Below are 23,225 nucleotides of genomic sequence, written 5' to 3' on the forward strand. Positions count from 1 at the left end.
CCACTGGAGAGTTAGTTGGGTCATTTTGATTATACATAAATAGTTCTGACTCACCTTTTTTTATTTAAGATAGGCATTGCGCGCAGTTTTTCCAGGCATTAGAGGGTGACTTCTGTGGTTACAGTTCTATAAAACGAAACGATCCATGAATTTGCTCTGCTCTTGGATTATCATTTTATTTTGATTTTGTGTCCTTAAATTTGGCCGATTTCTAAAACCAGACAAATTTACATTACTACTGACAGAGGCTACTGAGCAAAGGTCTGCGTTCTGAGCCCCTAGGCCAAGCTAGTTATATAGACTCTTCTATGACCTTTACTAAGTGTAACCATGCGTGCAAGCTTTCGCGACATACTACGTTTAACCAGAGCAAAACCACAGAAACCGCAGCAGAATTGCAGAAAGCCTCTGTTATCATTCCGAAAGCACTCGGTAAGACTGAATGTCACCTCTCTTCCCTATCAGGCATGTTGCGCTTCCTCGCTCTACGGCGCCACTGGCCGGTGGCGACGGGTTACGTCGAAACGCGTTCGCATTTGGTACTTAAGCGGTAGAAAGCTTCCTTCGCAGGCGTGAGGCGACACTGAGAGATTCGGCCCCAACCAAGGGTTGTTTACAATAGCTCTCTCACGACAGGGGAAAAAAAAAGAAACTCACGATGGCATTGGATATTTTAACGAAGTTACTGCATGCCAAAAATGTCTGTAGTTGGTTCGAATGTTCTATTTTTTCATCATTTTCAACACACTTGCGAGATAGCGCTCCATATTTTTTGTCTTTGGTTTTGTTGTTGTTGCCAATAAAGGGACCACGTCTTCAGATTTCAGCTTGCAGGTGCCAGCGCCTGCGTTCTTTTTCCTTTGGACGGATTTGTGGAAGGGTGAAGTTGATAGGTGGCCGTGGGTGACCTTATATTATAGTTACATCTTTTTAAATGCTGGAAATTTGCTGTTACAAACGCTTTAGAAATACAGTGTAAATTTAAAACTTTTATCCAGCGGCTTTCATATGCACGCCATGATACACCGTATTAGGAAGGCGCAGAATCCTTAAATAACGGGCCACACTATGGTCGTTGAAACATTGCCTCTCAAAGACCTCATTCTTATATACAGAAAACCAAGAGCGGATTACGATATAAAACAGAAAGCAGGACTAGTTGCTAATGGTCCATGTACACCTCTCATTGAGTTAATCACCTCTCACTGACTGAGAGGTGCCGCTTTGACCACGCATCAGTTGTTAGTGCGCTCCTGTCCGTGTAGTTCTCTTCTGTGTCTTGGTCTTTATGTGCGCCGTTTTAAAATGACGACATAATTCAAACCTTGCTAGCATAGTTGAAGATGGCCAGCAGCAGGGACCTTCACATTCAGTTTAAGCAATATAATATTGTTATGATCTGGTCGACATTCCGTCCGCAGAAATTTGGTGCCCGGAAGAGATGCTTGTGAAGTTCACCGAGAGAGGAGGCATCGTGACGGTGGGCGAGGCGGCTGTCGTCGGGCGCCAACGCAGTGGAACAACGGTGCGTTTCATCTGCCCTCCGAACACTCACCTGGTTGGCTCCGACATTAGCATCTGCCAAGAATCCGGAGTATGGCTCTCGAAGCCCCCGACCTGCAAACGTAAGCAGAGCATAACATAGCGGCTCAGCCTTTAAGTATAGGTATACACCCGTAAGCATGTGTAGTAACGCTTTCTGAATTCCGCATTACATAATCTGCGTTACCATATAAAAAGTGTGACCTTGATATCTAAGCAGAGTTTGTATATTTGACATGCTATATATGCCATAACTACTTTTTTGTTCTTAATTCCTTTCATCCCGATTCCGAAAAGACAGCTATATAGTAGACTTAGAGGAACTGTCTCGATCATGCATCTTCCGCCTCAACCCGCTACGATGCGATGGCGAGAGACCCACCCGTGCTGGTCATTAATAGCAGTTTTTGAATTTTGCCTCTTTGAAACGCTGTATGTTCGTCACCGATATTTGTACGAATATTGCCGCGCTTTCTGCGAATGAGCTGTCTTAGATTGCAGACGCTTAACGCCAACGTGTTACAATGTGATTAACAGGTGTATCGCAAACGTCGGCGAAAGGTGGTGTCACAAGGGGCTAAAGCCATTGAGGAAAAAAAATTTCAACTTACCGCACAAGCCAGCACTGGCTCCATTAGCATGGTTGTATGCAGCGAATATTTTGATGGCTTCCAGCTGATTTGCTTGAGTTAGGCATCGTGGCCATGTGAGCGTGCCATAACTCAGTGCCGCTAATTCATAAATTATAAGGCTGTAAAATGTATGGGGGATGGGAGGATCGTTGAATGAGTATCAACGGTGATGGCGCGCACTCTATAATTCTTGGTTATTTCGTAGCAACATTTCATGGCCTTGCCTTGGCCACTCCTGCATGTGCTGCGTATCCGGACGCGATGAATAAAATAGCTGATGGCAGCATTATGTTTGTATGACCCTGCTCTTTTCTTCGTTCTTCTCGGTGTTGCATCAAAGCGGGCCCTCAATATATTTTCTGTGCCAGTGCTAGGTATTCTCACGCGAGTGTCAGACACGTGAATGAAAGAGGACATGGGCAGCAGGGTCTAAATATAAACCTTGTCAGAGAAGAGAAACTGCCCTTTGCTTGATTCCTCAAATGTACAGCCATTTTTATATATTAATACTGGCAGTGTCTAAGCAGAATAGGCTTCCAGCTGTCCTCCATTACTAATGTACTAGGCCCATTACGGGAAAGTCCATCTGGTGTTGTTGCTGACACACGATGTTAACGTTAAAAATGGCTGTCTGTATGACAGCCGGAAAATAGAAGTAATATAATCAAATGTATTTTAGGGTTTTGAGTTTGCAATCCTGCCCTCTGCGCACAAGACGCGCACGATACGCATAGGCCGCGAAGGGTTATTGGTTCAAGCGTATTATAGAAAAGAATTTAGGGATACGTTGTGGTGCGTGTAACTTTGACGTGCGTATTGGATGCGTACTCGTGTTACAGTAATATTATTTGTCAAATATTAACCAGTAGCGAAGTGTCTGCGCCTACGCATTGATTGATGATCGCAGGTATGGGCACCGTGCAGAATCCCAGGTGGCAGCACTCGCGGCAAACAGGCAGCGCCACGAGTCGGTGCTGGAGGATTTTTGTAGTGGCCGGCGCGGCCGCCTAGGCCGGGCGCACGCTTGAAAGAGACATCCTTGGGAATGTAATGGGGCACTGCGCAGAGAAATGGTAGCAATTTCGGCCAGTATGGTGATGTAGCGAAGCATAAACAATGCTGGAGCCACAAGACATAGGCCGGAGAGACACGGATGAGCCCTGGCTGCTTGTTGGGCGTTTATTTCAAGGTTGGACAAACGAGAAACTGAAGACGACAGAAGGAGAAGCGCGCGAAGTTGGAAAAGGCCGAGCAAAAAACAAGGGAAAGGGGGGTAGGGGGGGGGGGGGGGTAAGCAATAAAAGGTAAAATGATAAAAAATAAAAAAAAAATGTTTTCGACCAACCATTCTCCCACTAAGAAAATCGCAGAGGGGCGGGGGGGGGGGGGGGGGAATTGAGGGCGGATGAGGATGGAACGAGTATGGGAGAAGAATAAGAATTAATGAAGCTGGAGCCTAAGAGGAGAAAAATGCGTGAAAAAAAAAAACGAACAGTAAAAGCCTCGAGAAGATTACCGGAGCTTCACTATGCCTTTGGCAGTTATATTACTCAGAAGACTTGAAAAGCTTCAGCTGTCTTTCTGGTGAGGCGGTTGCCACTTTTCTCGACGATAAAGGAAAGGATGGCAGATTAACACTGATCGCTCTGTCCACGCGGTGCTCGCGCACGCGGTCGCGGATATAGTCGCACAGCTATGAGAATGGAAAACTCCATTACAGCACGGCACAACAAGCGATCTGTGGTTTCTAATACACATGCATGTTTTCCTCTCTGTTGAGCATGTAGGGGTCGTAGCTAGACTACTTCTGTCTTTCGTTTACAGAACGCCCTGCCTCAAATCACGACTTGATCGTGCATTTTTTTTTTGTAACGATACTTAATGCCTCTGCAAGCGTACTTTCAATTCCTCTGCCATAAAATTAAGATAGGACTGGGGAAGGTAACAGGTTGAAGCCAGCCACTCGGGTGGCGTGTAATGAATGCAAGATCTGTTCAGAGCGGCCACGAATAAGTAAAAAAAAAAACTAACATTTACCAATGTTACTAGTCTCAATTGAGCAGTATGGAATGAGAAAGAGTGCATCATTGGAGGTTCAACAGCTAAGTTGACATCGAAATGTCAGGAACGCAAATAAACGAATAAAAGGTATGGAATGGCAGACAGGGGTTTTATGACTCACATTACAGAGTAGGACGAAGCGGACAGCTGATACTTCGACGTTCGATAAGGAAGTTTTTTTTTTACATATTTTCGTTTGGGTTGCATTACAGAAGAAATAAAACCAAGAGAGAGCACGCAAAAGGTGTATCAGCACCTGACTAAGAGCCACCCACTCCGTAAGAATGTTTGCAGAAATTAACCTACAAAAATCGCATACAGACATACAATATGAAATATGCACAGAAACATACAATATAGAAAACAAGTTATGCGACAGCATATTGCTGGGAGAAAAAGTAGACAAGAGGTAATATCATATTCCTCCAACAAAAAATACTAGACATACAGAAGGAATGCCAATTGGCACCATGAAGATAGTGCAGATGCCTGTCAGTTGCCTAATTTCTTTTTATTTTTTACGAGTTGCAAACGCTGGTAAAGGTAATGCGTTCTTTTTTGGCAAAAACGGTTTGTGGAAAATCTGGACGCGGTAAATGCGCATTTGACTGCCATCTCGTTGCTCGTTGAACAGCAGTGATTGGAACTTGGCGTCAGGATGTGAAAAAAATATTTTATCAGGCGAGTGAAAATGTGTGCAACGCAGCAAACCCAGCGACTGCAACTTTGGAATTCATTTGTGATCATAGAATGCCGAGAATAGAAATACCAAACTGTGAATGCGACCAACGAACAGCAGATCCGCCGCGTCTCCGCGGCGCGGCCGTGCGCACTGACCACTACAAAAATCTCTTTCCCGTCACAAGGGGCGCTCGCATCGCGGCGCGAGTTACTCCCGACTTGTGGCGACAGAGTCTGCATATAGCTGCTGTCGTGGGCAAGAAAGACACAGACACATTATAAGGAAGCCCTTTAATGAATTTATAAACAACTGAAGCGGAATAGCGCCTGCATAAACAGTGATGCTTCTGCTTTTCAATAAGTCTCAAGTGTCACTACTGAAACTTTATTCAGTGTAAATGATCTCCAGCAAAATGGTCAAGAATAAAAAGGATATGCGCTTATGCTAATGCGCATAATCCTTGGCCATTCTTTTTTATTATCATCTGCGTGACCATTGTATAATTTGTAACAATGCTGCTTACTTTTGGAGGCGGCAGGGTAGGGGGGAGGGGGAGTGGGGAGTTAAATGAGATGTGAAACTGCACCCTGCTACTTTAGTTCTCAGACGTCAGGCGAGCTACTTTCCTTGACGCAGTTGTGGGGTGCGCTGCCCATCAAGACATCGCCAACGGCAGTGTACGGTATTCCGGTACGGCGTTTGGCAATGTAGCCGCCTTCTCGTGCGACCGCGGTTTCAAGCTGGTTGGCAACGACACACGCACATGCGGCGCCGACGGCCGGTGGACCGGAGAGTCTCCGCGCTGTGAAGGTGGGTGGGCAACGTAATCCTCGCACGAGCAGGCGAGGCTCCCATTCCTCGACTTGCCAGAGCATTGTGAATAGTCAAATTATCAGTAAAATTATATGTGGCGCCACGGTAAATAAAGCAATCGTCAGCAAAAAGGCCTATATATATATATATATATATATATATATATATATATATATATATATATATATATATATATATATATATATATATATATATATATATATATATATATATATATTATATATAGCGCCTTGCAGAACATTGAAGGGAAAGAGGCCCCTTCACGGTTGCAAATGATAGGCAACATTCGGCGTGGCCAATAAGGCAGAAGTAGCAGATCGCTTTTTTTTTTCTTTTTTTTTTTTTGGTGTTGACCTGATTTAGAATCATTTTTGGGGAGGAAGATAACTAAATACAAAGTACAAGAGATTTCGGCGCAGTGCTTAAGTTGTGCTATCTATATCTGCTGCAGCGTAAAGAAATGGCGGGAAAAAAAAAAGTAAACTCCGTAACAGAAACCTCATAGCGACATACAACGCCGGAAGCGGCTTCCAGCCGCTCCCGTGCACGCTTCGCTCAGTCTAGAAGACGCTGTATAAAGGACCAGTTAAAATATCGGTGTTATGAAGTTATGCTACATGCGGACACTGTGAGGGCGCAAAATAATTTGAGCACGATTGCAACGAAGCAAATTGACGTTAGCGGATGTTAGCACCACTACTTTGTCATTATCGTTCAGTCACGACGAAACTCTTTACAATGGTATTGCTAAATTTAGAGGCCCTTTCCTCTTATCCCCACTTTATTTTGTTTTTTGTTTTTCCTGAGTTCTTTTCTTGATCTGCCTCTTTTTATATCCGCGGTTTTGCCAACCATTTATAAGTGGGAAAAATAGGAAACTGCATGGGAGAGATGGCAGTAGTTTGTGCTGAGAATCCCTGAACGGCGAAGTACCTTTTCACTTAGCGGTATCGCTGCAGTAATTTAGCTGGACCGACGACGATAAGGAAGCTGTTTATACTGAATCCTATGGGGGGAATGCATTTTACCATTTTATTCGTCCCCTCGAACTGACAAAAAAAAACATAAAAAATTGAGGGGGAGCACGGACCAGCAAAAGCTTGGCCAGGCTTTTGCTGGTCCATGCATGCATGAACTAGCCCACATATAAGAAAGAGACTTTGCTGAGGTACATCACCTTCTTCGCGCAGGTAAAAATGAGATCCCTTCACTAACATGCGCGGCATTCACGAATGAATAGTTTTCCTCATAGCTCATAGGCTACCATGCATGTAGCTGCCCTTAATAGTGCGAGGGAAGAAAAAAAGCCATCGTCCTGCTCCGTTTTCCTGTAGACGAATATTTCGAAGGCCGTTTTGTTCCAAGGGGGCATTATACATCTTGAAGCGATTTCGGCGGAGTAAATAGCTCCTGAAATCTATTTTGCTACTTTTGAAGGTGTGTCATTTTTTTATAGCTACAATATTCACCAATAAAAGCATGTATGCCTTCGATCACATTAAGGGAATATTTGACGCTATCCACGTGATGTGTCCATGCCCCCAAGGACGGATATCGTTTCGCAGACACGGGAGAGAGAGAAGATAAATAGGTATATAAAATATTCATAAAACAGGAAAGTACAATGCCCATATATTTTGAACTGCCTGAAGAGGTACCGCATTTTCCAAGCCTAACCAGGGTACCCTATATTCGTACATGATATTATGGGACTTTTTAACATCCAAAAGATGAAAGCGAAGGATAAGATTACCCTCACGAAAGCTATCTTTGTAGCCAACGAGAGAAAGCGACCGTTGTACCGTCGTTCCGCCAACAGTCCATTCCTACAGCCGGCTTGATAAAGTACAGAAGAAATCGCCCGCCTTTCAAATGAAAACACGAAATTCCTGTCTGGATAAAGTGAACAATACCACAGAAAGAGCCCCAACGATTTGAGAGCAATTTATGCATAAATCACCGGAACAGCAATTATTTGCCCCTTTTTGAGAAGGTGCGAGCCCCTGCTAAAAGCGAGAGTATAATTAAAGGAATATTAGGTCACTAAATCCACTCCGTCCCCTTCTGCTCTAATAAAGTAATAAATAAAGATGTGCACCGATCGCTTAGTACGTGCATAAAACGTTAGGTTATCGAGCAAGAACAACCACGCCCAAACATGGCGCGTGCGTTTCTTTTCATCGTCATCTTCTGCCAAATTATGGTTCACTCTTCAAAACCGTTGTATCGGCACTCGATATAAATTCTTAGTTCACAGTTGCATTGCCTTCGTGCCCCTTTTTGTTCCTCCTCCCATTCTTCACTGTTCGGCACCAAGCGGTTTGTGAAAATATTTTTTAACCCACACAAAATACCATTTTCAGCCGACCATATGTTCTCTGTAATGAAGCTTGCTTAAAAACTCTTGCATTGCAGACAGGAGTGATGGCATTCTTAGTGATCTGTTGTGTTTTCATATTTATAAAATAGATAGACAAGCCGTGGTGCTGCGGTGGTTGCGGCGCTCGCTGTGCACAAGGAAGTAGGATCGAATCCCAGCCACAGTGGCCGTTTTTCTATGGAGCCGAAATGCAAGGCGGCCGTGTGCTGTGCAAAATCAGTGGACGTTAAAGAACCCAAGGTGGTCGAAATTTCCGCAGCCCTTCACTACGACATCTCTCAAAGCCTGAGTCACTTTGGGACGTTAAATACAACAAACCAAACCAACTTCAGTAAATTCGTTTTCATAGACTTCATAGTGCCAGGTTAAGTCGAAGGATAGTGGTGGGTAATTCTCAAGTTATATGTGTGAGGTTTGCTTCGGAATCTTTTAGCGGACAGAACTTTTCGCTCGTTCTATCACCTCTATTGTTTCATTCCCAAGAGAAAACAGGGATGGGACTGATACGCAATGGCACCGAAACATAGCCTCTTGACAGGGAATAATGGCGCGATAAGCCGTCGCTGGTGGTCCCGCATACCAAGTGTCCCAGCCAGAGACAAAACTGAAACAAGCACCATTGATTTTTATCACAGCCTTCTCCGTAACTGCCGGTCACTTAGGCGGGTTTACTACTAGGCGCAAGGGCACAAAAATGTAGACACTACACTCGGAAGATTGGAAACCACCGACTTCTAAAACCAATAGTTATATTCTCAGCTGCGGGATCTTGCACCCTACAAACTAAACCAAACATAGCAAGATGTTCCTTCAAGGTGTCAGTATCGTCAGCAGGGAGCAGGCCTGAAACATATATTGGGGGCTATGCTAACACAAGCCTAACATAGAAACCAACATATGCTTGATGTCTAAGCAGAGGGAGTGAGGGCATGTTGGCCAGCTCTAACCTTTACCACACGATAGGGCTGGTGTTGAGTGTGGGAAAGGCGGTGGAGCCTTATGCCTTCTTGTAAAAGGGACGCTATTCTTATTTACGAAATGCTGTATTCATTCATTCTAACGATTTTTAGTAGTGCAGATGGGGCCTGAAACCATGTTTTTGTTGTACTTTCCCAGAACAACATGAGATGAAATGCATGAGGAAAATGTGTGCGCACATTCATAGACAATGTATACTGCACATTACACGTCGCTGCATCTGTGCGCAGGTCTCAGCATGATATCGTTTTTTATGCATTTTTTGCATGTTGATTATGTAATCGCGTCTAGCCTGGTGCCTTAGTTCTTATCCATTCAACGTTCTCTGCCGCAGTCGTGGAGTGTGGGCTCCTAGAAGGCATCGCAAGTGGCGTCGTGGTAGTTCCAGGAACTGTGTTCGGCTCCAAGGCCGACTACTCGTGCTGCTCCGGTTTCAAGCTTGTCGGCGACAGTAGCCGTACCTGCGACGCCGACGGCCGATGGACCGGCGAGCAACCGCAATGCGATGGTCGGTGTGGCATATGTATCCTCGCAGAATCAGAATTGACCCCTTTTTTCAATTTCTGACACCATATCTTTGGAGAAAGAAGTTGAATCTATTCTAGCGTGTGCAACATCAGCCGCTAGGCGGCTGCTCATCGAGACTCTCGTGCGCGGACTTGAAGAAGTGACCCCGTTGCGCTCGATTAAAAGAGGCCTAAGTTGGTTGCTGTCTCTCGGTGCTCTGGACCTGCTGTTCTGTGCCTGCTCGATCAACCCCCCATTAAAGACCAACCTTCTGGTTACGGGCCTAAACGGCTACGTGACAATATGTTCTTCTGAGGCATAGTACATGATGCGTTCAGTTTTACCCCCCCCCCCCCACACACACACACACACACAGGGTGTGCTTTGTGTGGCTATTTACTGTGCTCGATATTTCGCAGCAACACCGCTGCAGGCGTAAGTAATAGGCAGACTTCTTCTCAAAATGAGCTAAACCCATCCACACACCAGAGAAGAAAGGAAAAAGCGAAAGTTTCTTATTCAGATAACCCGTTTAGATCGATCCGAACTGTGATATATACGCTATGATTTACGTTAAAGTTACTTTGCAACCTGATATCCTGAAGTATTGTGCAAATAATCATGTCAATATCAGCATGTGCACTCAGGATTTGACTACTTTCGATTGAAACTCGATTTTGACCCGGCGTTAACTGTTCCAGAAACTTAATTTCTACGGTGTTTATTTGAGGTCTGGTATAAAAACCGTGCTTCAATATAATGTTTCACTGTGATTTGAGCAGGAAACAGTTCGAACTTTCATTGTGTGCAGTAAAGGGACATATATTATGGTGAGGCTACCCAAAAGTAAGGGAAAATAATATGTCTCTGAGGGACAGTATGAAGCTTCAACACAACAAGCTAGTAAATGTGTTTAGTCAGCTCCCGTCAGAAGCGCTAACATGACAGTGTCCTTTTTATGATGCCATTTCCGCAGCGAAAAAATACGCTAGCAGCAATGTACCGAATCATAAATTTACTGGGCAGCACGTTTGTCTAAACTCATCGTGAGTCCTAATCTCTCTTTACCCTGATGCTCCAAGATACCATGCTCCAAGCATCGCTCTTGTGAAATGTAATTCTACAGCATATAATATGCAGTTTTAAATTTGATATTAGTAGCAATACGGGAGACGCAGCCAAGTACACAAAACGATGGCGACAACTAGTCGTGTCGTTCCCTATGTGCGCCTGTTATTTTGTTAGCAATAAAGAATTTCGGAAGCAAATTGCAAGTCACCCTCGCTGAACACTTTAATGTTTGAGGTCGCAGATGTGCTTCCATTCCTCCTTGGCGATGGTGCTAACGATCCCGTCGTTATTATCGTCTTTGTTTGTTTGTTTTTTTTGCGAGAGGGGGGGGGGCGTATCCTTCCCCGATCATTTCATATTCTATGAAGGCCATCGTAAAGCAGTTTTGAAGAAGGAATAAATAGCACCAGGCTTGAAGCAGTCACAGCTATGAGGATCAAGTTGACAAAGGAAACTAGAGAATGGGTTGGGTCATTTTGATTTGCACATGTAATTAATCTGCCTCAGATTTTTGTATTTACATAGGGGTTGCGCACAATTTTTCCAGACATTAGAAGGCGACTTTCGTTGTAACAGTTTTATAAAACAAAACGATCCATGGATTTGTCCTGCTAGTGCATTATAATTTTGCATTGATTTTGTGTTATTGAATTTGGCTGATTTCTGAAAACAGGCAAAACTTTACATTACTAGGGACAGAGGCTACTGAGAAAAGGTCTGCGTTCTGAGCTCCTAGGCCAAGCTGGCTATAGGCTCTTCTATAATGACCTTTACTAAGTGTAACTGTGCGTACAAGCTTTCGCGACACACTAGGTTTAACCAGATGTAACCCACTGTTAGGTTTGGGGTTCCGCGCCTGAGTATCGCACCGCTGCCACCAGTTATTGCATGCGGCTCGCGGCCCCTCGATAGCGTTGGCCTGGCGGCTCCGTGGCTCGGCGGACGGCATCAACGGTCCCAGCAAAGACGAGGCGTCTTCTAACAGAGCAAACTTACTACAACATCATGGAGAAACGGGCAGAGAAGCTGACCCGGAGAGAATACTGACACTCTCACACAGCTGGTGTCTAGCGTCGTCTCTACTTCGCGTCAAAGTAGTTTCTGTCGCAACGGAGTCTGCCGCTGCTTTTTATAGGCTTGCCAGTTCACAGGGAAACGGAGAGCCCTGCATGTCCAGACAAGAGAAGATGACTAAATCGCAGGTGGCGCGATCACATGTCGACCTCCTGCAGACGGGCGAGGGCGGCGCCCTCTCCCTCGAGCGCCTGGCTTGGCCAGCGTTTGCACACACACGCACGCACACACTCTTGGCGCGTGGCAAGATCACGCCGAGACTTGCCCGCGGCAGGAAGCGTTGGACGGCCGATGGACGGCGCCGAAATGGCCGAACCGCTCGCTGTTCTGCCTGTTGCTATGCGGTGGCCGCGTCAGCTGTAACACTTGTCGGTGGCGAAAAGTAACACCACAGAAACCGCAGCGGAATTGCAAAAAGCCTTCGATGAAAGAGCCTGTGTAATCACTCCGAAAGCACTCGGTTCGACCGAATGTTACCTCTCTTCCCCCATCAGCCATGCTGCGCTTCGCCGCTCTACGGCGACACAGGCCGGAGGCGACGGGTCACGTCGAAACGCGTTCGCGTTTGGTACTTAAGCAGTAGAAAGCTTCCTTCGCAGGCGTGAAGCGACGCTGAGAGATTCAGCCCCAACTAAGGGTTGTTTACAATGGCTCTCTCACGACAGGGGAAGAAAAGAAACTCACGACTGCAGTGGATATTTTAACTGAGTTACTGCATACCAAAAATTTATGTTGTTGTTTCGATCTTCCATTTTTTCATCATTTTCATCACACTTGAGAGATTGCACTCCATACTGCTTTTTGTTTTTGTTGTTGTTGTCAATAAAGGGGCCACGTCTTCAGATTTCGGCTTGCACGGGCTAGCGCCTGCGTTCTTTTTCCTTTGGACGAATTTGTGCAAGGGTGAGTTGATAAATGGCAATGGGTGACTTTACATAAACTTACATCTTTTTAAACGCTGAAAATTTGCTGTTACAGCTGCTTTAAGAAATGCACTTTTATCCGGCGGTTTTCATTCATGCCATGCCACGAAAAGCACAGAAGGTTTAAATAACGGGCCACACTATGATCGTTGAATGGCTGCCTCTGAAAGCGCTCGTTCCTATAGAAACCTGAATGGGGAGTACGACACTGAGTTCAGCAAAATAGAAAGCTGGGCCAGTTGCTAATGATTCACTTAGTGAAACACCTCTCACTGAATGAGAGGTGTTTCCTTGACCCCGCGTCAGTTGTTAGTGTGCTCCTGTCCGTGTAGTTCTGTGTCTTGGACTCTTGGTTTTTACGTGCGCCGTTTTAACATGACTATGGCATAATTCAAAGCTTTCGAAAATAGTCGAAGATTGGCAGCAGCAGGGGCTTTCACGTTCGGATTAAGCAATATAATAATTAAATTATCTGGTCTACATTCCGTCCGCAGAAATTTGGTGCCCGGAAGAGATGCTTGTGCAGTTCACCGAGAGAGGAGGCATCGTGACGGTGGGCGAGGCGGCTGTCGTCGGGCGCCAACGCAGTGGAACAACGGTGCGTTTCATCTGCCCTCCGAACACTGACCTGGTTGGCTCCGACATGAGCATCTGCCAAGAATCCGGAGTATGGCTCTCCGAGCCCCCGAGCTGCAAACGTAAGCAGAGCATAAAATAGCGGTTCAGCCTTTAATATAGGTATACACCCGTAAGCATGTGTAGTATACAGCTTTCTGAATTCCCCATTACATAATCTGCGTTACCATAGAAAACGTGTGACCTTGATGTCTAAGAGGCGTTTGCGTATTTAACATGTTATAATGTCATAATTATTTTATTTTTTTCTTAATTCCCTTCATCCCATGGATTCCGAAAAGACAGCTATATAGTATACTTAGAGGAATTGTCTGAATCATGCATCTTCCCCCTCGAACCCGCTACGATGCGATGGCGAGAGACCCACCCGTGCTGGTCATTAATCGCAGTTTTTTAATTTTACCTCTTTGAAAAGCTGCCTTTTTGTCTCGTTAGGATTAAAACGATACTTGTACTAATATTGCACCGCCTTCTGCAAATGCGCTGCCTTAGATTACAGACGCTTAACACCAATCCGGTAGAGTGTGATCAATAGGTCTATCGGAATCATCGGCGAAATGTGTGGTGCCATGCGGCTAAATCCATGGTGGAAAGAAATTGCAACTTACCGCACAAGCCCGCACTGGCTCTATTAGCATAGTTATACGCAGCGGATCTTTTGATACCTTCTTGCTGATTTGCTTGAGTAAAGTATCGTGGCCAAGTGAGCACACCATAACTCAGTGCCGCGAATTGATAAAATTGTAGGTTGTAAAGTGAATGGGAGGGGGGAGTCGGACCGTTGAATGAGTATTAGCGGTGATGGGGCGCTCGTTATAATTCATGATTTATTTATTTTTTTCAACATTTCATTGCCTATCCTTGGCCTCTGCTGCATGTGCTGCACATCCGGACGTATGAATAAATAGCTGATAGCAGCATTGTGTTTGTATGTTCCTGCTCTTTTCGTCTTTCTTCTCGGTGTTGCATCAAAGCGGGCTCTCAATATGTTTTCTTTGCCAGTGCTAGGTATTCTCACGCGGGTGTAAGACACGTGGCTGAAAGATGGCATGGGCAGCAGAGCCGGATATATACCTTGTTGAGTAGAGAAACTGCACAGGTTTCCTAATTCCTCAGACGTATAGCCATTTTTATTTCTTAATACTGGCGGTGTTTGAGGAGAGTAGGCTTCAGCGGCTTTCTATTACTACTGCGGAAGCATTACTAGGCCTATTATGCGAAAGTCACCTAACGTTGTTGACATTCGATGCTAACGTTAAAAATGGCTGCAAGTATGATGACCGGAAAATATATTAGAATAAAATAATGTTTATTGTTCTGAAGCAATAAACAACGTTATTAAAAAAAATTCTGCTTTGAGGTTGGAACGCTGGCCCCTGCGCACCAGGCGCGCACAATACGCATAGGCCACGAAGGGTTATTGGTTGAAGCGTATTATAGAAAGGGACGTAGGGGTGCATTGTGTTGCGTATAACTTTGGCGTGTGTATTGGATGCGTACTGGTGTTGCAGTAATAATATTTGTCAAATATAACCCAGAAGCGGAGTGTCAGCGCCTATGCATTGATTGATGATCGTAGGTATCGGCATGTGCAGAATCCCAGGTGGCAGCACTCGTGGCGAACAGGCAGCGCCACGAGAAGGCGCCGGAGAATTCTCGTAGCGGCCTGCGCAGCCACCTAGGCAGGGTGCGCTCTTGAAGAGGCGGCCGTGAGGACGTAATTGGGGTTTGTGTTGCGAAATGGCGCCAATTTCGGCCAATTGGGGTGATGTAGCGAAGCATAAACAGTGCTGAAGCCACACGACACAAAACAAAGAGACACGGACGAGCCCTGGCTGCGTTCGGGCGCTTATGCCTATAGGCTGAAAACACGAAAAACGCAAGACGACAGAACGAGAAGCGCGCGCAATTGAAAAAGTCAGAGCAAAAAACAAGGGGAGGGGAAATACATAAACACGGTAAATAGTTCAAAAATAAAAAAAAATTGTGGCGACCACCCCTTCTCCCACGTGGGGTACAGCTTCACACAAAGCCAGTCTGGGTAGCTCCAATCGGGGTTGCCTAAGAAAAAAAAAAGAAAAAAAGAAATCAGGGAGGAATTGAGTTGCGGAGAAGGATGGAACGAGTATGGAAGAAGAGCAGGAAGGAGTGAAGCTGGGGCCGAAGAGCAGAAAAAAGCCTGAAAAAAAAATGAGCAAGAGCAAAAGCCTGAAATCTCAAGAACGATTACCGGGGCTTGACAATGTCGCAGGCAGTTGTAAGCCACAGAACACTTTTGAAAAGCTTTAGCTGTCTCTCTGTTGATGTGGTTGCCGCCTTTTTCGACGATAAAGGAAAGCATGGCAGATTCACACTGATAGCTCTGTCCACGCGGCGCTCGCGCACGCGTCGTTGATACATCGACACAGCTATGAGAATGAAAAATTTCATTACAGCAAGGCACAACAAGCAATGTGCGAGTTCTAATACACATGCATGTTTTCCTCTCTGTCAGGCATGTAGGGATGTAGCATGACCACTTTTCTCTTTCGTTGAAAGAACGACCTGCCTCAAATCCAAACTAGAATGATGTTTTGTTTTGTAACAATACTTATTGCCTTTTCAACCGTACTCTCAATTCCTTTGCCGCAAAATTAATTTATTACAGGGGAAGCTGACAGGGTGCCACCGGCCGCTCGACCGTTTGTTTGAGCAGGATGGCGTGTAATGAATGTAAGATCTGTAAACAGCGTCCACTAATGTGTAAAAAAAAAGTAACATTAACCATGCTACTACTCTCGATTGATAGGAATGGCATGAGAGACAGTTTATCAATCGATGTTCAACAGCTCAGTAGATATCAGATGTCATTAAAACAGCTAAACGAATAAAGAGTATGGAGTAGCAGCCAGTGGTTTTATGAATCACATCGACAGAGGAGGGCAAACCGGACCGCTGGCACCTCGACGTCCTATACGGAAGTTTTTTTTTTTTTTTTTTTTTTTTTTTTACACATTTTCATTTGGTTTGCATTACAAAAGCAATGAAAAACGGGAGAGAGCAGGAAAAATGTGTATCGACACCTGACGAACGGCCACTCACCCCATAAGACGACTGTTTGCAGAAATTAACCTAAAAAATCGCACAAAGACATACAACATGAAATATGCAGACATATGCTATAGAAAGCATGTTATGTGACAGCATATCGCTGGGAGAGAGATTAAACACGACGTAATATCACATTAGGCCGAGAAAAATATAGTATGCGTGCGGAAGGAATGAAAATTGGCACTATGAAGATAGTGCAGATGCCTATTATTTACCCAATTTCTTTTTCTTTTTTGACGAGTTGAGAAAGTCCGCTAACGCTGGCGAAGGTATGGCGTCCTCTTTTGGGAAAAACGCTTCGAGGAAAATCTGGACCCGGCAAATGCGGGTATGACTGCCAGCTCACTGCTCGTTGAACAACAGTGATCTAAACTTAGCGTCGCTTCGTAAAGCTTTCTTAGGGATGTGAAAAAATATTTTATCAGGCCAGTGAAAATGTGTGCAACGCCGCAAACCAGCGATTGCAACTTACCAATTTATTTGTGGTGATAGAACTCCGCGAATAGAAAGAACAAACGGTGAATGCGACCCACGCACAGCAAATCCGCCTCGTCTCCGCGGCGCGGCCGGGCGCACGCATCACTACAAAAATCTTTCCCGCCGCGAGGGGCGCTCGCATCGCGGCCCGAACTACTCCTTCACGGTGCGTATAGAGGCACTGAAGCCCTTCGTGAAATACAAGGAGATGAAACCTCGAATGCGCTTCGTCTGCGCCTTGCTACCAGGCTATGCAAAGTCGGAAACTATGGCTGTTTTGTCGCGACACGGTCCGCATATAGCTGCTGTCGTGTGCAAGAAAGACAACGACAGATTATGAGGAAGAACTTTAATGAATTTATAAACAATTGAAGCAGAATAGCGGCCGCATAAAGAGTGATGCTATTGCATTTCCATAAGTCTCAAGTGTCACTACCGAAATTTTACTTAGTGTAAGCGATCTCCAGCGAAATGGTCAAGAAGAAAAAGGGTATGCGCTTTATTAATGCACTGCGCATAATCTGTCTTTGCCATTTTATCATATTTGTATCTATTACCATTGCATAATTTGTAACATTTCTTCTTACTTTTGGTGGCGGGAGGGAAGGGGGAGGAGGAGTGCGGGGTCAAATGAGATGTGAAACTGTATCACCCCTCCAATAAGTACTTTCTTCTGGGCGAGTTGGTTCATATTAGCAAAAGGTAAAAGACTTGCGCAAAAAGTAGATGAAGATGATCTACTTTTTGCGCAAGTCTTTTACCTTTTACCGTATCAGGCAAGCTACTTTCTTTGACGCAGTTGTGGGGTGCGCTGCCCTTCAAGACATCGCTAACGGCAGTGTGCGGCATTCCGGAACGGTGTTTGGCGCGGTGGCTGCCTTCTCGTGCGACCGCGGTTTCAAGCTGGTTGGCAACAAGACACGCACATGCGGCGTTGACGGCCAATGGACCGGAGAATCTCCACACTGTGAAGGTGGGTGGGCGATCTCATCCTTGCACGAGCAAGCGAGGTTCCCATTCCTCGACTTATCCGAGTGTTGTGAATAGCCAAAATACCACTAAAAGTTTATGTGGCGCCACAGTAAATAAAGCAACCGTCACCAAAAACGTCTACATCTAAATTGAAGATTTGGGCAAGACCCTATACGTATATACATTACATAGGACCTTGCAGAACATTGAAGGGGAAGTGGCCCCGTTACGGTATGCGAATGATAGGCAACATTCTACGTGGCCAATAAGGCAGGCGTAGAAGATTGCTTTTTTTTTTTTGTTTTTTGATGTTGCCTAATTTAGAACTGTAATAATTTTTGGGCAGGAAGATAAATAAATACAAAGTACACGAGCTTTCGGTGGAGTACTTAAGTTTTCTTATCTATACCTGTTGCAACTTAAAGAAATGGCGGAAAAAAACAGAATCCGCGTAACATTTCAGCACGACTTACAACGCCGGAAGCGGCTTCCAGCCGCTCCCTTGAACGCTTCTCGCAGTCTAGAAGTCGCTGAATACAGGACCAGTTAAATAATCGGTGTTATGAAGTTATGTACCACGCGGCACCTATAAGGGAGCAAAACAAAATGAGCACCATTGCAGCGAAGCAAATTGATGTTAGAAGATTTTATCGCCATTGCTTTGTCATCGTCGTTTATAGTCACGAAAATCTGCACGATAGTATCACTAAATTTAGAGGCCCTTTCCCCTTATCCTCAATGTTGTTTTTTTGTTTGTTTGCTTTTTTTCTGCGGTCTTGGCTCGATCTGCCTCTTTTTATATCCGCGGCCTCCCCAGCCAATGCTAGGTGGGAAAAATAGGAAACTGCATGAGAGAGATAGCAGCAGTATATTGTCTGCTAAGCGCTTTCGAAGATAGCTGCTTTGAAACCGGTTCACGGCAGAGTGAACGGCATCTCCGAACGGCGAAGAACCTTTTTACTTAGCGGCATCGCTGGAATAATTTAGTAGAAACTACGACGATAAGGAGGCAGTCTACACTGAATCTTATGGGCGGAATGCTTGCATGAACTAGCCCACATATAAGCAAGAGCCATTGCTGATGTACATCACCTTCTTTCCGCAGTTAAGAAGGAGATCCCTTCACTAACATGCAAGAAGGAAATTTTTTTTTTTTCCATAGCTCATAGGTGAGATAGTAGAAGTAGTGGCTGCTAAGCGCTTTCGAACATGACTGCTCTGAACGCGATTCACGGCTGCGTGAACGGCATCCCCGTACGGCGATGCCGAAGCCCATCGGCGAACCTTTTCACTTAGCGGAATCGCTGCAATCACATATCAGAAACGACGAGGCAATTTCGACTCAATTCTATAGGCGGAATGCATGAATGCGCTCGCCCACATATAAGAAAGAGCCTTTGTTGATGTACATCACCTTCTTCGCGCAGTTAAGAAGGGAATCCCTTCACTACCTTGCGCGGCATTCACGAATAAATAGTTTTCCTCGTAGCTCAAAGGCTACCAGGCATGTAGCTGCCCTTAATAGTGCGAGGGAAGAAAAAGAGCCATCGTCCTGCTCCGTTTTCCTGTGGACGTATATTTCGAAGGCCGTTTTGTTCCAAGGGGGCACTACATCTTGAAGCGATTTCGGCGGAGTAAATAGCTCCTGAAATCTATTTTGCTACGTTTGAAGGTGTGTCAATTTTTGTAGCTACAATATTCACCAATAAAAACATGTATGCCTTCGATCACATTAAGGGAATATTTGACGCTATCCACGTGATGTGTCCATGCCCCCAAGGACGGATATTATTTCGCAGACACGGGACAGAGAAGATAAATAGGTATATAATAAAAAAGTACAAGTTTATATAATAAAAAAGTACAATGCCCAAATATTTCCATCTGCCTGAAGAGGTGCCGCATTTTCCAAGCCTAACCAGGGTACCCTATATTCGTACATGATATTATGGGACTTTTTAACATCCAAAAGATGAAAGCGAAGGATAACATTACCCTCACGAAAGCTATCTTTGTAGCCAACGAGAGAAAGCGACCGTTGTACCGTCGTTCCGCCAACAATCCATTCCTACAGCCGGCTTGATAAAGTACAGAAGAGATCGCCCGCCTTTCAAATGAAAACACGAAATTCCTGTCTGGATAAAGTGAACAATACCACAGAAAGAGCCCCAACGATTTGAGAGCAATTTATGCATAAATCACCGGAACAGCAATTTTTTGCCGGTTTTTGAGAAAGTGTGAGCTCCTGCTAAAAGCGAGAGTGTAATTTATTTATTTATTTATTTATTTATTTATTTATTTATTTATTTATTTATTTATTTATTTATTTATTTATTTATTTATTTATTTATTTATTTATTTATTTATTTATTTATTTATTTATTTATTTATTTATTTATTTATTTATTTATTTATTTATTTATTTATTTATTTATTTATTTACAGATACTGCTAATCCCATTCGGGACTGTTGCAGGTGGGCATATGTTAGAACAGAGAAGTGTATATAGAGCATATAAGGAACACACAATGACATGATCATATGTACAAAGCAAATCAAGAATGTAAAATGCATAGGGTACAAAAATGGTGAAACATATTATACAAACAAAAACAAATATGAGGCAGATATTAAAGGAAGGTTAGGTCACTAAATCCACTCCGGCCCCTTCTGCGCTAATAAAGTAGTAAATAAAGATGTGCACCAATCGCTTAGTACGTGCATAAAACGTTAGGTTATCTGGCAAGAACAACCACGCCTAAACATGGCGCGTGCGTTTCTTTTCATGGTCATTTTCTGCCAAATTACGGTTCGCTTTTCGAATGCATTGTATCGGCACCCGATATAAATTCTTAGTTCACAGTAGCATTGGTTTCATGCCCCCTTTTCTTCCCTCCTCCCATTCTTCACTGTCCGGCACCAAGCGGTTTGTGAAAATATTTTTTAACCCACACAAAATACCATTTTCAGTCGCCGATATGTTCGCTATTATGAGGCTTGCTTGAATATTCTTGCATTGCAGACAGGGCTGATGGCATTATAAGTGATCGTGTGCGTTTTCAAATTTATTAAATAGAGAGACCAGTCGTCAGTGGTTGCGACTCTCGCTGTGCCCAAGGATATGTAGGATCGAACCCGAGCCATGGTGGCCGCTTTTGTATGGAGGCGAAATGCACGGCGCCCGTGTGCTCTGCAAAATCAGTGGACGTTAAAGAACCCAAGGTGGTCGAAATTTCCGCAGCCCTTCACTACGACATCTCTCAAAGCCTGAGTCACTTTGGGACGTTAAATACAATAAACCAAACCAACTTCAGTAAATTCCTTTTCATAGACTTCATAGTGCCAGGTTAAGTCGAAGGATAGTGGTGGGTAATTCTCAAGTTATATGTGTGAGGTTTGCTTCGGAAACTTTTAGCGGACGGAACTTTTCGGAAGTTCTATCACCTCTATTGTTTCATTCCCAGATGAAAACAGGGATGGGGCAGATACGCAATGGCACCGAAACATAGCCTCTTGACAGGGAATAATGGCGCGATAAGCCGTCGCTGGTGGTCCCGCATACCAAGTGTCCCAGCCAGAGACAGAACAGAAACAAGTACCATTGATTTTTATCACGGCCTTCTCCGTAACTGCCGATCACTTAGGCGGGTTTACTACTAGGCGCAAGGGCACAAAAATGTAGACACTACACCGGGAAGATTGGAAACCACCGACTTCTAAAACCAATAGCTATATTCTGAGCTGCGGGATCTTGCACCCTACAAACTGAACCAAACTTAGCAAGATGTTCCCTCAAGGTGTCAGTATCGTCAGCAGAGAGCAGACCTGAAGCATATAATGGCTAACCTGAAGCATATAATGGCTGAAGCATATAATGACATATAATGGCATATAATGGAATGAAGCATATATGCTAACACAAGCCTAACAAAGAAATCAATTCATGCTTGATGTCTAAGCAGAGGGAGTGAGGGCATGTTGGCCAGCTTCAACCTATACCACGCGATATGGCTGGTGTTGAGTGTCTTAAAGCAGTGGAGCCTAAATGCGTCTTGTAAAAGAGACGCTACCCTTCCTTTTAGAAATGCTGTATTCATTCATTATCTCGATTTTGATAACTCCAGGTGGGACCTGAAACCATTTTTGCTGTATTTTTCTCTGAACAACATATGGTGAAGTGCACGAGGAAAATGTGTGCGCACATTCTTAGACAATGTGAGTTGCAAACTACACGTAGCTGTATCTCTGCGCCGGTGCGAGCATGATATCGTTTTTTTTATGAATTTATTACTTTTTTTGCGTGTTGCATATGTAATTGCGTCAAGCCTGGTGCCTTAGTTCTCAGCCATGCTACGTTCTCTGCCGCAGTCGTGGAGTGTGGGCGCCTGGAAGGCATCGCAAACGGCGTCGTGGTAGTTCCAGGAACTGTGGTCGACTCAAAGGCCGACTACTCGTGCAGCCCCGGTTTCAAGCTTGTCGGCGACAGTAGTCGTACCTGCGGTGCCGACGGCCGATGGACCGGCGAGCGTCCACACTGCGAAGGTTGGTGTGGCATATTTATACGTGAGGAATCACGAGACCCCTGTTCCAATTTCTGGCAGCATGTCTCTGGGGAAAGAAGCTGAATATAGGTTTTTTTGAGGCATATAGTACACGATACGTTCAGTTTTACCAAACTAGCAGGGTGTGCTTTGTGTGGCTATCTGCGGTGCTCAATATTCCGCAGTAACAGCGCTCTAGGCGTAAGTATTGGGAAGACGTTTTCTCGAAATGAGCTAAACCCATCCACACTCAAGCGAAGAAAGGAAAACGCGAAAGAGTCTTATTCACATAGCCCATATATCGATCCGAACTGTGATATATATGCTCCGCTTTATATGAAAGTTACATTGCAACCTGATACGCTGAAAAATTGTACAAATCATGTCAATATCAGCATGTGAACTCAGGATCTGGCTACTTTCGATTGAAACTCGGTTTTGTCCCGGCATTAAATGCTCCAGAAACTTAATTTCTACGGTGTTTATTTCGGCTGTGCATATATAAATTATGCCTAAACTTTCAAGATAATGCTTCACTTTGAATTGAGCAGAAAACAGTTCGAAAGTTCATTGTGTGCAGTAAAAGGACGGTATGGAGCTTCAACACAACAAGCTAGTAAATATGTTTATCAAGCTCCCGTCAGAAGCGCTAACATGACAGTCTTCTTTTTAATAATGCCATTTCCTCAGCGAAAAAATAAACGAATTAATGTACGGAATCATGAATTTACCGGACGTCACATTTGTCTAAACTCATCCTGAGCTCTCCTCTCTCTTTTTCCTGATTCTCCAAGCCACCGTGCTCGAAGCATCGCTTCGTGAAA

The 23,225-nt window shown here is 44.5% G+C and overlaps 1 protein-coding gene across 1 annotated transcript; it reads left to right on the plus strand.

Moving 5' to 3' along the window:
• The first annotated feature begins 1,441 nt into the window (after window positions 1–1,441).
• LOC146202795 (E-selectin-like) lies at window positions 1,442–22,600 on the plus strand. The gene is made up of 7 exons (XM_084602075.1): window positions 1,442–1,625; window positions 5,554–5,727; window positions 9,444–9,617; window positions 13,179–13,382; window positions 17,687–17,860; window positions 22,229–22,402; window positions 22,587–22,600. Exons 1-7 carry the CDS (start codon window positions 1,442–1,444, stop codon window positions 22,598–22,600), a joined length of 1,098 nt encoding a protein of 365 aa, XP_084458201.1.
• Window positions 22,601–23,225: the final 625 nt, after the last annotated feature.

The sequence above is a fragment of the Amblyomma maculatum genome, chromosome 1 (genome assembly GCF_055883805.1).
Source record: "Amblyomma maculatum isolate TAMU_Amacu chromosome 1, ASM5588380v1, whole genome shotgun sequence".
NCBI classification, from domain to species: Eukaryota; Metazoa; Arthropoda; class Arachnida; order Ixodida; family Ixodidae; genus Amblyomma; species Amblyomma maculatum.

Coding starts and splice junctions, on each gene's coding strand:
- LOC146202795 (XM_084602075.1), top strand. CDS start 1,442: ATGCTTGTGAAGTTCACCGAGAGAGGAGGCATCGTGACGGTGGGCGAG. Junction 1,626..5,553: donor GAAGCCCCCGACCTGCAAAC/GTAAGCAGAGCA, acceptor TCCTTGACGCAG/TTGTGGGGTGCGCTGCCCAT. Junction 5,728..9,443: donor AGAGTCTCCGCGCTGTGAAG/GTGGGTGGGCAA, acceptor TCTCTGCCGCAG/TCGTGGAGTGTGGGCTCCTA.